The sequence below is a fragment of the Mizuhopecten yessoensis genome, unplaced genomic scaffold (assembly GCF_002113885.1).
Source record: "Mizuhopecten yessoensis strain PY_sf001 unplaced genomic scaffold, ASM211388v2 scaffold11175, whole genome shotgun sequence".
NCBI classification, from domain to species: Eukaryota; Metazoa; Mollusca; class Bivalvia; order Pectinida; family Pectinidae; genus Mizuhopecten; species Mizuhopecten yessoensis.
In genome coordinates this window covers 168,700-180,939 of record NW_018408917.1, presented here as the reverse complement: position 1 = coordinate 180,939, position 12,240 = coordinate 168,700, and the positions used below count along the sequence as shown (strand labels likewise).

Genomic DNA, 12,240 nt, shown 5'->3' with positions numbered 1-12,240 from the left:
CATCTTAAAGTCGAAACATGGTGAATATTATGTTTAAATTGATTATTTTGTAGATATTTAAGCGATGTTATTGTTCAGAGCCTAAGCGACAAATGACAGGAAATTGTAAACAAGTCGCTGTCACGCTGAAGAGCACGTGCACACTTGATAAAGGGGTTATATAACTTTATAATATTGAATGTGTTATCTGTAAGTAACGAGGTTTGTCCGCACGAAAAATCACAGAGGATTGCAGTATTTCAGAAGACTGACTGATGTAAGTAAATACTGGATGTTTGTTGGTAAAAATGCAAATGTTAGAAAGCTGTTGGGAGTTGATCTAGTCCGCTAAAACTGGGTCAACATACACGTATGTCACAGTTACCTTCATATGGTTTGTAAATTTGTAAAAATATAAAATGGTTTACCCTACTGTATTGAAGACTATTGTATATTTTCCAGTATTTTACTAATCAACTAATCTGTAGCGGAACTGCACTGGGTTAATTTGATCGTCGGCGACCAGATAGCTCAATTGATGGAGCGTCCGTCTAAAGTTAGGAGGGTCCCGGGTTCGAACCCTAGTCTGGCCGTGCATTTTTCCTCTCCTGTTGCAGTGGTACCTGTGACCAACCCTTCTTTCAAGCATTTGGTGTATGCTTGACACAGGATATCTGAACCTGGGTTGTAAAAAGTTGTGTCTTCGGGGTCGAAGACTTTGTTAAAGGAGGGAGGAATGTAGTGGAACTGGACTGGGTCGATCGTCTGCGACCAGATAGCTCAATTGGTAGAGTGTCCATCTAGAGTTCGGAGGGTCCAGGGTTCGAACCCCAGTCTGGCCTTTCATTTTTCCTCTCCTGTTACAAATCAATCTAAAGGGCAATACGATCCGTCTATGATCCCTCTACATCCAAGTCAGTAACAATTGACTACCAGACAGTTCACCACTGTCACTGTGAAACAAAATACAGTATTTGACTGCCATGCACGGTATATACTACGTATATACTGACTGTCGGTAAATGTAGTGCAATTGACGTTGGCATGGTATCATAGACCTGAACAAAATATACTTGTATCATATTATTTCAGTCAATTATAATTACTAGCCTAAGTTTCTCTGGCCCTGACACTAGACTTAGACATTTTGACAGATAGATGTCTGTTGTGACATCTATCTGTCAAAATATCTAAGTCTAGTGTCAGGGCCAGAGGAAACTTGGGCTAATACATATATTACCTACAATTGTATAGAAGTTAACAGACATGTAACTGGAATGAAGTATACATTGTAATGATTATCTGCTGATATCTCTGCTGAAAACAGTTAAGTCTTTTGTATTTTAATACAGTGTTGCTTGAATTAAAAAACTGATATATATGTGAAACAACTCTTTTCCTTTTTTTTCAGAGAAACCATCAATCATCAACATGGTTCTAGTGTTTGATGCCGATGAAAACAACTTGGCAATTTGTGCCATAGTTACAATTGCTATGCAGTTCACCTTTTTTCTGGTGGCGTGTAGCTGTAAATTTGACAAAGTTACAGACTTTGCTGGGGGTACAAACTTCGTTGTTTTAGCCTTACTCACCTTTTTATTAGCACAGGTAAGTTTTGGGAAAAAAATTAAAAATATCATTGAGTAAAACCATAAAGTTGAAATAAGATAAGAAACATGCAATGTTAGTTTGATTAAAGCAGAGCGGTGTCACTCTGTATTATATAGATCTACCACCTTGTATTGGCCCTTTAAAGACCTCCTCTGTGTTGATAGGCCGTTAAGAACTCAATAAATAAACTCTCTATTGTATATCTTCCAACATAAATGAGTTCTAATTTGTTGGCAATTTTTATTTGTTTGCACACACAATGTAACTCGGCATATTAAATGTCCTAACTTGTGGAAAAAGGCTTGTACATTATCATTTATGGTTTTTTTTATAAGAGGCAACATTAGTTTAACAGGAAGATAATTTCCTCCAGGCCTAAATATATAATATAGAAGAAAGTAGTGGGACTCTATGTCTTATAAAAATTAGTTTATGGAATCATCATATTCTTTTAAGTTCATTCAAGACTGAGTAAGCTCAGTGAAATCCTCTATAATGTATATCCTACAACGCTCTTGAGTTGTGTCTCACCATTAAAACTGAATAAATACAATTGAAATGTGAATTAAAGTCCTTCTTTTCCGACTTCAGACATACAATTGGAGACAGATATGTGTGACTGTATTTGTGTGTGCCTGGGGGATAAGGCTGTCCGGATACCTTCTGTACAGAATCATCAAAATTGGAGAAGACAAAAGATTTGATGACAAACGAGAAAATTGTCTAGCTTTTGCAGGTTTCTGGATATTTCAGGTATGAAGCAAGTGTGATGACTAATGTTAAATTGTTTTAAGTGTCTCATAAGTCAGTTATGGCTGGGTGTTAATATGGTTTTACCTGATTGTGTAAAATGTATCTGTTTTATGTATATGTAATTAACATGTGACACTATAATAAAATATTTTATTGATTGATTGAGTAAATTTATGGCCAATCACTTGTTTCAGACGAGTCTTCAAAGATTGATTAAATCAGGTTTTGTTTAAATTCACTGGTAGCTTCTTTGTTAAAACTCGTTTATAACTGAGTTCATGATGAGCACCTTATATAATTAATTAACCCTAGTAAATTTGCTTTTCCTGTCAGCTTGCGAGACCCAACAAAATATCATGAAACAAATTCACAAGAACGCTGTTTGACTATCAATAGCACTGTTCCAGCCAGCTTTGGTAAAAACCTCAGAAAGCAGCCTTCCCCTCAGTCTAATATAAGAGTTGATTATGCTACTGGTTAAGCAACTGGAAACTTAATGTAATTACAGTACATTTCACATAATATCACGTTGCTTAATATCACTTTTCAGTTATTGTTATGTTTTCTTCATGCACCATTTTTCCTGCTATATAATCTATGGAATGCGATTCTTTTATTTAATAATATCACTTGTTTTTATGTCAATTTCACTTAGTATCACTTTATTTTGGCCACTGCCACAAAGCAAATCATAGGTAAATGATAATAAGAATCAATGATTTATGCCCCAGGGATCTTGTGTCACAACTGGATGCGCTATGTAAACAATGTCACGACCTAACGGTGCCTTTTTCACACATAACTGACTGCCGAAAAATAGATCGACCCCATTTACCTGTATGGTCAGAATAACATGTTTCCTCATAATGTCACGTTCCGGTTAATATCATGTTTTCCTCTGACAAATGCGAAGTGATATTAAGCAAAATCTACTGTATTCCATTATAAAATGATCAACTCATAAAGAAGGCATAATGCATGTCTCCCATCTGCATTCAACCCCCTGCAGAAAAATGGGATTTGCATTTGTGTCTGGGGATATACAGAACAGCAATCAAAATATATCTGCTGCACCCATTGCAATATTTAAAGTCTTCGTATTTCGCTTTACATCTATAAACTGCCTTGGTTACCTAGTGTATAATACCTGACACTACCTCACTTTTGGCTTTAATGTTGAAAACTCGCCCAGGGGAGGAAGGCAATGGGTTCTGTCCCCATACCCGGGTAAACCAAAGTCTTTAAAAATGGCAATTGTTATTCATGTTAAAAGCAATTAGAAAAATGGCAATAATTGTTTCACCCATTGTGAGGGGGCTGAAAACCGTACCGGGTGCCTTCAGCATGGTATTACAGTGAGGTAGCACTATAAAGTCAGCATTAGATCCACACTTTCGTAAGGAGGTTATCACACTCACATACCTGACCACCAGCGCACAAACATGCATGCCTACATTACACCCATGGAGGCACATCCAAAATTACATTACTCTTTATAGGTCATTAAACTCCATAAAACCAACCAACAACCCCTTCGTATTAACACTGGTTTCGTAACAACATCCTGCGTAGGCATTAACTATCATTTTTTTATTTTTTTTGTAGGCAGTTTGGGTGTTCACTGTCAGCTTGCCAGTCATTTTTGTAAATGCTCCGTCCAGTTCAGTCAAGTTGAACCCTGATAATGACTGGACACCTCAGGATATAGTTGGTGCATTTTTTTTCGTTGTTGGTCTACTATCAGAGACAATTGGTGACATTGAGAAATTTAACTTCAGAAATAATCCAGCTAATAAAGGAAAATGGTGTGATGTTGGTGAGTATGTTAGGATTTTATTTGGTATATTTAACAATTATGGACTTAAGTTGAGGTGAACTCTGTTGTTATATGGACATGAGAAAAATATTTTAACCGTGATAAAGTTGGGGGTAAATAATACTTAATCGTGGAAACTTAAGTAATTTACTGTTTTATCAAATATGAAATTATGCTGATTGTTATCATCAAAGAAAGTGGAAAAATTAAATTGTCAAGAGAAAAGTACTGCATTTGGCAAGAAAGCACAATAAAAGAGTCGTCATAAAGCATTATCAATCTGTTGTTTCTAAAAAAAGTTAAGTAACATCAAGTTAATATACTGAAACAGTGTCTCACACATGACCATCCATGTATCTTGGCCAATCAGAATTCTGAAAATGCAGATTTAATTAATATTTTATGATGTGCTAGAAACTTTATGTTTTGCTCTTCTTATAAAGGAATTTATTTCACCATGCACTAACAAAATTAACGTACATACAAAGATAACTTGTATATTTTATTTAAGGTACATAAAATGACCTAAGCATTTTTTTGGAGGAATGCCAGGGTTGAGGTGCCTAGTTTTAGAAACATTTAAGTAAAAATGTTTTAAGAGTTGAACTTACATAAAAACGAATATGATATTTTCAGGGAGATAACTCTACATGTTTGAATTGACAGGTCTATGGATTGTTAGCTGACATCCTAACTATTTCAGGGAGATAACTCTACGTTTGAATTGACAGGTCTATGGAGTGTTAGCCGACATCCTAACTATTTCGGAGAGATTACATTGTGGTTAGGGATCTTCATTATCAGTACCAGTATCCTGTGGGATGGACAGTGGTCAGCCGTCCTAAGTCCACTTTTCACCATGGCAATCCTATTGTTCCTCAGTGGTATCCCTCTTCTCGAGAAAAAGGCAGATGAACGTTTCAGACAGTAAGATTTATTGATATTAGACCAAACATTCAATAAAGATGTGTTTGTGTTTATCTTCTTTAGTTTTCAAGTTTTCTTGTTCAGGTTCTTAGTAAGATTTCAATACATGGTCCTGATATTTTAATCATTTTTCAGTTGTTACACATGTTTATCTAATACACATTTGCTGCATATCCTTATCAAAAAGCATGGTAATGAATATTTATCAGTTGATGAAAAAACTTTTTCGATACAAATGTTTTACACATAAGGTTTATTAGTTATATATGCATTTTACAGGGATGAAGGCTATTTGATATTCAAGAACAGGACAAGTCCCCTTATCCCTCTCCCCACGGGCTGTTATGGAGCCCTCCCAAGGGCTTTGAAGTGTCTGTGCTGCTGTGAGTTTCCTCTGTATGATCACCTTAGCGATGAAGCAGAGCAGATTGTCATTAAGACAGAAATACCGGACAGTGTCACCAAGGAGTGAAGACATTGAGGGCATCTTTAAGTACAGGGCATGGAAGATAGGTGTATCATTTAGCTATGTAATGTTTAAAATTTGTATTTCTGATTGATTTTTCAACAAATTCATTGACATTGTGTATACATTCCAACCTTGTGATACTACCACCTTTTTTCTTGCCCAAATTTGGTGTTTGGCGATATATTAAAGGAAATGTAATGAACAAAATGAGAAAAAGCGTTTATAAAGGTTGATGATAAGTGTACGTCCGAGATGGAAGATATCAAATTTAAAGTTTAAAAAAAATCTTAAAGAGTACGTTAACGATAAAACCCCACTCAGGCTCAAATATCAAGTATGATTTTACAGGATGTGCTTGGTAGATTCTTGGATGGAGGTTCATGCATGATCAATTCTGTATATCTATCGGAAATTCTTTACTGCGATACTGCTGGTTAGGACATGTTCTACCTCATCCGCAGACCAGAAGATTTTTTTTTTCCTGTCCATAGTTTCACTGTATTTTGTTGATGGAAGATCATTTTAATTTTGTAAGCTAAAGTAAAGCATATTCTGGATGTATGTCATGGATTGAATCACATTTTTTCCAGTAACATGTATTTGAAAACTCATCAGAACATATTTGAAAACGTTGTGTGTATGGTGTAAGGTATAATGGAAGTTAGTCATAGAGCTGCAGTGTTGTTCGGTGCTGCAACTGGCTGAATATTTTTGTTTAGTGGTAATTTGTTGAGTAGATTGCCTAACTCAGATGTTTTTTCATTCAGCTTGTATAAATTGGTAATGACACAGAAGTATTTGTATAAACAATTCTTTAAAAATGTCATTTGTATTGAAAGAGATTTTGATGTATTTGTTTGTTACTATGGTTTAATATGACCAAAATATAGAACAAATCAAGGAGTATGTTTTCAGTATAATATATACATGTACCTTCATAAGGATGATTTGTTTTCAATTTTTCACAAAGGCATTAAGTTAACATCAGCATCACCTGGATATTTTGTTGCATACTGTTGTAGGTCATTATTGTGTTTTCATGGTCTTCTTAACATAAATTCAGTAGGCATAAATAATATGGGTGAACATTGACCAGCAGTAACAAAAGAAATTCTCATATGTACATGTATGAATCCACGATATGTAAAAGTATTTTAAGTAGACTGAGATTGTGTTATACAGGTTACATTTGACCTAGGCTACACTTAATGCTAAACATAAGTTCATTGTCACCCAAGAAAGAATTTGGATGCATCTATTCAAAAACCCTTGTAAAGTAAAACTTGTGTTAAGTAGCCACACTTTGATAGAACTATAAAGTGGTGTCTTTCTGCTGCTAAGATAATAATGAAAACACTACAATGTGGACCAACAGTTAAGGACTTACAAAAGAGTAAGTATGGGTGGTCATTTACTGGTAATAGAGGCAGACTTTTAAGAATGTTTGACTGAAATTACTTGTAATGTCTACCTCTTAAAAGTAATAACTCATTATTGTACAATTATGTATAATAGAGTCTATAATTATACACTTAATATACTTACCAAATTGATTGCCAAAATTATCAAATTGCCAAAAATGTCAGATTGAATTAGACCCAAGGAAATCAGTGGAAATCCTTTTGAAGGAAAAAAAGAGCATAGAATAAAGTTGTCAAACTCCACCTGTTAAGTTTCTATTTTCAGTTGTCGTACCATTTTATAATAATTGATCTGGTGGCATGTATGTTTGTAGTCAATATCACACAAGTGAATGAAGTATGGTTGGGCATATATATTTGTAGAAAAGGTATCTTTGAACAAAGAAGGTTCATTTAGTAGCAATTTTTGATAACATGACATGCATTTAAAATTCAGTGCATTTTCAATTAAATGGCATCATATTTTGAAAATAGAAAATTTCTTTTTGATTAAATAAAATCATTCAATAAAGAATCATCATATGGAATACACTTATACACAAGTACTTCAATATGTGCTATTATCGGTGTATGTTTTCAAGATTACATGTTTTGTATTTTGTTCAATGGGAGAAAATGAAAACTTTTATATTATGTTATACTCTGTATTTGAATTGTTTTGTCCAGTAAATATTTTCCCGTCACTATTGAATTCCATATTGACCGCATGTTAGGTGTGCCCTTACCATAGAATTTACATGTAGAGTATATTATGTGCTAAATTTGTCATGATAAATTTACATATTTTTTACATTTATATGTCTCTTATTAAGCGCCTGTACTCAGTTGTATACACTGGTATATATATTTAATTAGGGTGTACTGTGTAAGTGTTTATATAACTATTGTCTACAACTCTACTGTGGAGGCTCTCTCCAGAGCGTCATTTCTGTAGTTTGGTTACTTCTACTTATCCTATCGTTTGATGTATAGTTACCTACTATACATACTCGTAACTGTTACATCACCTGCTGTGAATTCATGTACAGCGGTACATTGTCTAAGCCACATAGAAATTGTTTAACAAACCTTGATTTATAGCATAGGTTATGCAGCGTGAATGAAACACATTCTACCTCCAATAGATAGACTGGATAACCATTGGTGTCCCATGTCATTTTTTTGCAGAGTGCATACTGTTTTGTATACAGTACTTCATATGTATATGCATTTTCTGATCAAAGAGGAAATCTTGGAATAAGTGTCAATATATTCAACAGGAAGCCATTAAAAACCTGATCTATTCAAAAGGAAACAATATTGAATATATGTTTTAGTCAGGAAGACATCATTGATATTAATGAGGAAAACCATTGAATATGTATCATATTCCATTATATTCAAAAAGAAACCATTGAATATATCCAAGTGGAAACCTTGGAACTAGTGTCCTGTTCAACAGGAAGGCAGTGCAAGCATGTTTTATTCGAAAGGAAACAAGTAAATATATGTTATATTCAGGAGGACATCATTGATTAAATATGTTATATTAATGGAGAAAACCATTGAATATGTATTCTATTCCATTATATTCAAAAGGAAACCATTGAATATCCTCTATCATTCTTAGTGCCATAATGAACACCATGTGCTAAAAGTAACAAACCCTTATCAGGATAGAAAGTAATGTGTTTGCTTTAGGAAAATTTCGTTTTACATTTGAATTTCATTAAGTGTTAAACTATAATATTACCATTGTCACTGTTGTGAAGTAAATCTTAAGCCTTTCCTTAACTGTTCATATGATGAGATGCATTTTACAGATTTTTCCCCCCGACATTTGACGAAAAATAGATTAAAAAATAAGTTACAAAAACAGCAGGGGTCGAATTTGGGATCTTTACATCACAAGGTTTTTGCTTTATCAATGTTATCATCTAGGAATTTTAATTGAATAGCATCAAAATGAGTTCAAGTCATAGGCAAATTTTATAAAAATCTTGACAGGGGAGGTTACTCTAATCCTTTAGGTTTACTTCATCTTATATAAGAAGGGAGACTTCAATTAAAAAACTCCAAGTGGAACTCTTTTTCGCGACTTTAACTAAATGAAGTGGTAACCTTTACCTTGAATTAGTAATAAACATAAATTTGCAACAAGTAGACTGACCTGTTGTATATATTAGGCCATTTCTTGCCTTTTTATACAGATTAAAATGATTATATATATCCTTTGTCTTCCTAGCTTGCAAACCTTGAATTTTTTAGGTTCATGGAGAAGACTGCTACAGCAAAAATCAAAAGCTCAAAAGTGAAATTGACTCCTTCCTTAAGTATGCTTTGGTATTCTACACATACAATATTCTCATGAAATAGGGAACTATATATATTAAATGACGTATGATAATATTTAAAAGTTTTATAAAGTGTTTTCACTTCGAATTTCATTTTTCCAAACACCTTTCTGTATTCCATTTTTACCCTAAGTGAACTCGGCTTACTTCCACTTTTGGTCTTGATCGATGGGAAAACATCTTGAGCGATTTTTAGAAAGTTACAAACATAAACTAGAAAGCAACATACATACATACATGTATATCAACAAGTGAAATGTAATTCTAGCTATAGATGTTTCTCAATAATGAAGGGCTGAAACAAAATTGCATTGTAAGTGTTCATAGGACCATAGACACTGACGGAAATCTGGCATTGGGGAATTCTATTAAGGTACATGTTTTATGTCATGTGATCAAAATGTTATAAAGAATCTCAATTCACATTATATCATTTACAATTCAAGAAACTGAAGGAAATATTTGAAATATGTGTTGTAATTACTATATATTAGTTCATTATTTAATTTCATTAACCTGTTACAATTTAAATTGTATACCTGTTTTTATTGCAATTAACTGTAAAAATCGATTACCTGTTACAGTTTAAATTAACTGCTGCCATTTCATTTACTTGTTTCACTTTCAATTACCAGTAACTATCTCGATTACATGTTACAATTTCGATTGCTTGGTACGATTTCAATTATTTGTTGCAATTTCAGTTACCTCCTGCAACTTAGTAACTTGATATAATTTAAATTACTTGTTGCCGTTTCATGTTTGGTTTCAATTTCAGCTACATGTACCAGTTACAGTTTCGATAACATTGTACCAAACACAATTTTAATTACCTGCTATTATTTCAACTACACCCGTTTCAATCTAAATTACTTGTTGTATTTAAGAATGTGTGAAGCAGTCGGTGTTGCAGTTATACGTCTTGTTTGCCATGGTTACCATTTCTGTAAGAGGACTAATATAATGCGGAAATCATACGGGAATTTACATCAAAGTATGAATTTTACATCACGTTACGAGCTATCCCTATTATTCCTACAGTTTGACAACAGTCCCGGACAGTTTCCTATTGGTAACCATTCCGGTTTCTTGGTTCATTATAACATTTTGAGGTTGTGGGATTATCTACGGGTAATACAACAAAAATGTACACAATTTCCATTACTTATTGTATGATTTATTTTCTACTTTTTAAAAATCTTAATTTGACCTATGTACATTATTTATTTAGGTAATCAAATATTCGTAAGTTCATTTATCAATTTGAATAAAGTTTAGTTAAGATTAAAGTTAGGTTTTCCTTTTGTCTTTTGAATATATACAAAATATTGAAAAAATAGAATACCGAAGTGTCAGCTAAACCATAATTCGAGCACAATATCGGTAAAACTATGACACAATATGAACAAGGGACGAATTTATTGGAGACCCGTGAAAAAGTACAAGGAGATCAAGACCAGCGCCCGTAGTCATGACACACTCATGCTTAAGCATGGATTTTGTTCTCAAACCCAATTTCTTGTTCCGGTTATAGATAAATAAAAAACAAAATATTATTTTATCAATGCTTTGGAAACAAATTGAAGATACTTAATGCAGAAAGCTGTTTTCAATGTTTACATTTTACCTTTTGTTCGTTTTACATTATTTAAGTTAGTTGCAAGAAAGTTGCTTTGAGCACAGAACCCATGCTTGAACATGGGAACGGTTTAATGAATATTGATTCGCCCAGGAGTGTCGGAGGGGTAAAACGTCTTCTGTTCACCGACAACACGTGTCATGTAGATCTAACAAGTATGTGGTTTCCACTGTGAAAGGAAGGGACATTACTACGCATACTTAACATCTACTTACAAATGTACATAGTGTACCTACCCGTTCCTATAAAAGTTATTGCAGCTTTTACCGGGAATGAAATTTCTGGAGAGCAACATGGGTTAACTATTCATGTGGGATCGACAGTGGAAAGGTGACGGATTTGTCAGTCCCAGATATTACTTCAGTTTAGCAATTCTAATGGTTGGTCGTGGAGCGTATTTTCATGCGTTTCAGTTTTATTATGAGTATGGACATTTATTGGATGAAACTGCATGAACAAGTAATTTTCTCATTTTCTAGCTGAATCCCAGTTATGCTCGTTTTATGTGTTGTTATGGTTATTTGTGGAAGAATAGAATGATGTCGCCGTCGAATAGCCTAAGTGTACTGTGTTAAATGTATTTTGGAAGTTGTTTAGGATAATCTGGAAGGGGGCTGGGTTCAAAAAGGAACTTCGAAACACTTCAGACGCTACATGTATTTTGCTTGAGTATCTACTTTCAAGTATAACTCTTTTGGTGATATGATCAAGTATGTTCCCGGTCTTTCGATTGGTAAACTGTAACCATTTGTGTGGGACTTTCTCAAAAGCTTTTGCAAAGTCTTTTAAGATGAAGTCTGTTAGTATGTTATGTTTTTGGTGCGATGTCTTGTTTGAATGCAGAAGATCATGAGGGGTGAACGCTTTGCTGCAGGTTATATAGATATTTTCTGCTTGCGCTATATTGATTATTTTTCAACCTTTTTGCATGAGATGCGTGTGAGTGATATGGATCTGTAGTTTCTTGCGTTGTATTTGTCGCCTTTTTTACGTGCCCACTGGGTTCATGCTCGCGTGTTTTTTCAGTGTTTCGATTATGTGTCTGTGTCGATCGATTTTTAGAATTGACTTTAGTGTTGATGCAGTTCGATTTGAATAATAAATAATAAAGTACAACCAGCTAGCATACAGTATAGAAGTGATAAGTATCCTAATAACTTTTGTTGCTCTCAATAAGTCAATTTTATGTCCAATGCGACACCGAATTCCAACGGATACTCACAGTCGAGGACAAAGAGGAATTACATGTCATTTGTTAAATGTATACTATTTAAGCTCCCGAAAACACCACC

General features: G+C 34.0%; 1 protein-coding gene across 1 annotated transcript; it reads left to right on the top strand.

Annotated features, from left to right (window-relative positions):
• Positions 1-103: 103 nt before the first annotated feature.
• LOC110440230 lies at positions 104-6,429 on the top strand. Its single transcript, XM_021483177.1, has 6 exons — positions 104-256; positions 1,391-1,587; positions 2,182-2,343; positions 3,949-4,159; positions 4,891-5,086; positions 5,366-6,429. Exons 2-6 carry the CDS (start codon positions 1,411-1,413, stop codon positions 5,556-5,558), a joined length of 939 nt encoding a protein of 312 aa, XP_021338852.1. The 5' UTR covers positions 104-256; positions 1,391-1,410; the 3' UTR covers positions 5,559-6,429.
• The last annotated feature ends 5,811 nt before the right edge of the window (positions 6,430-12,240 follow it).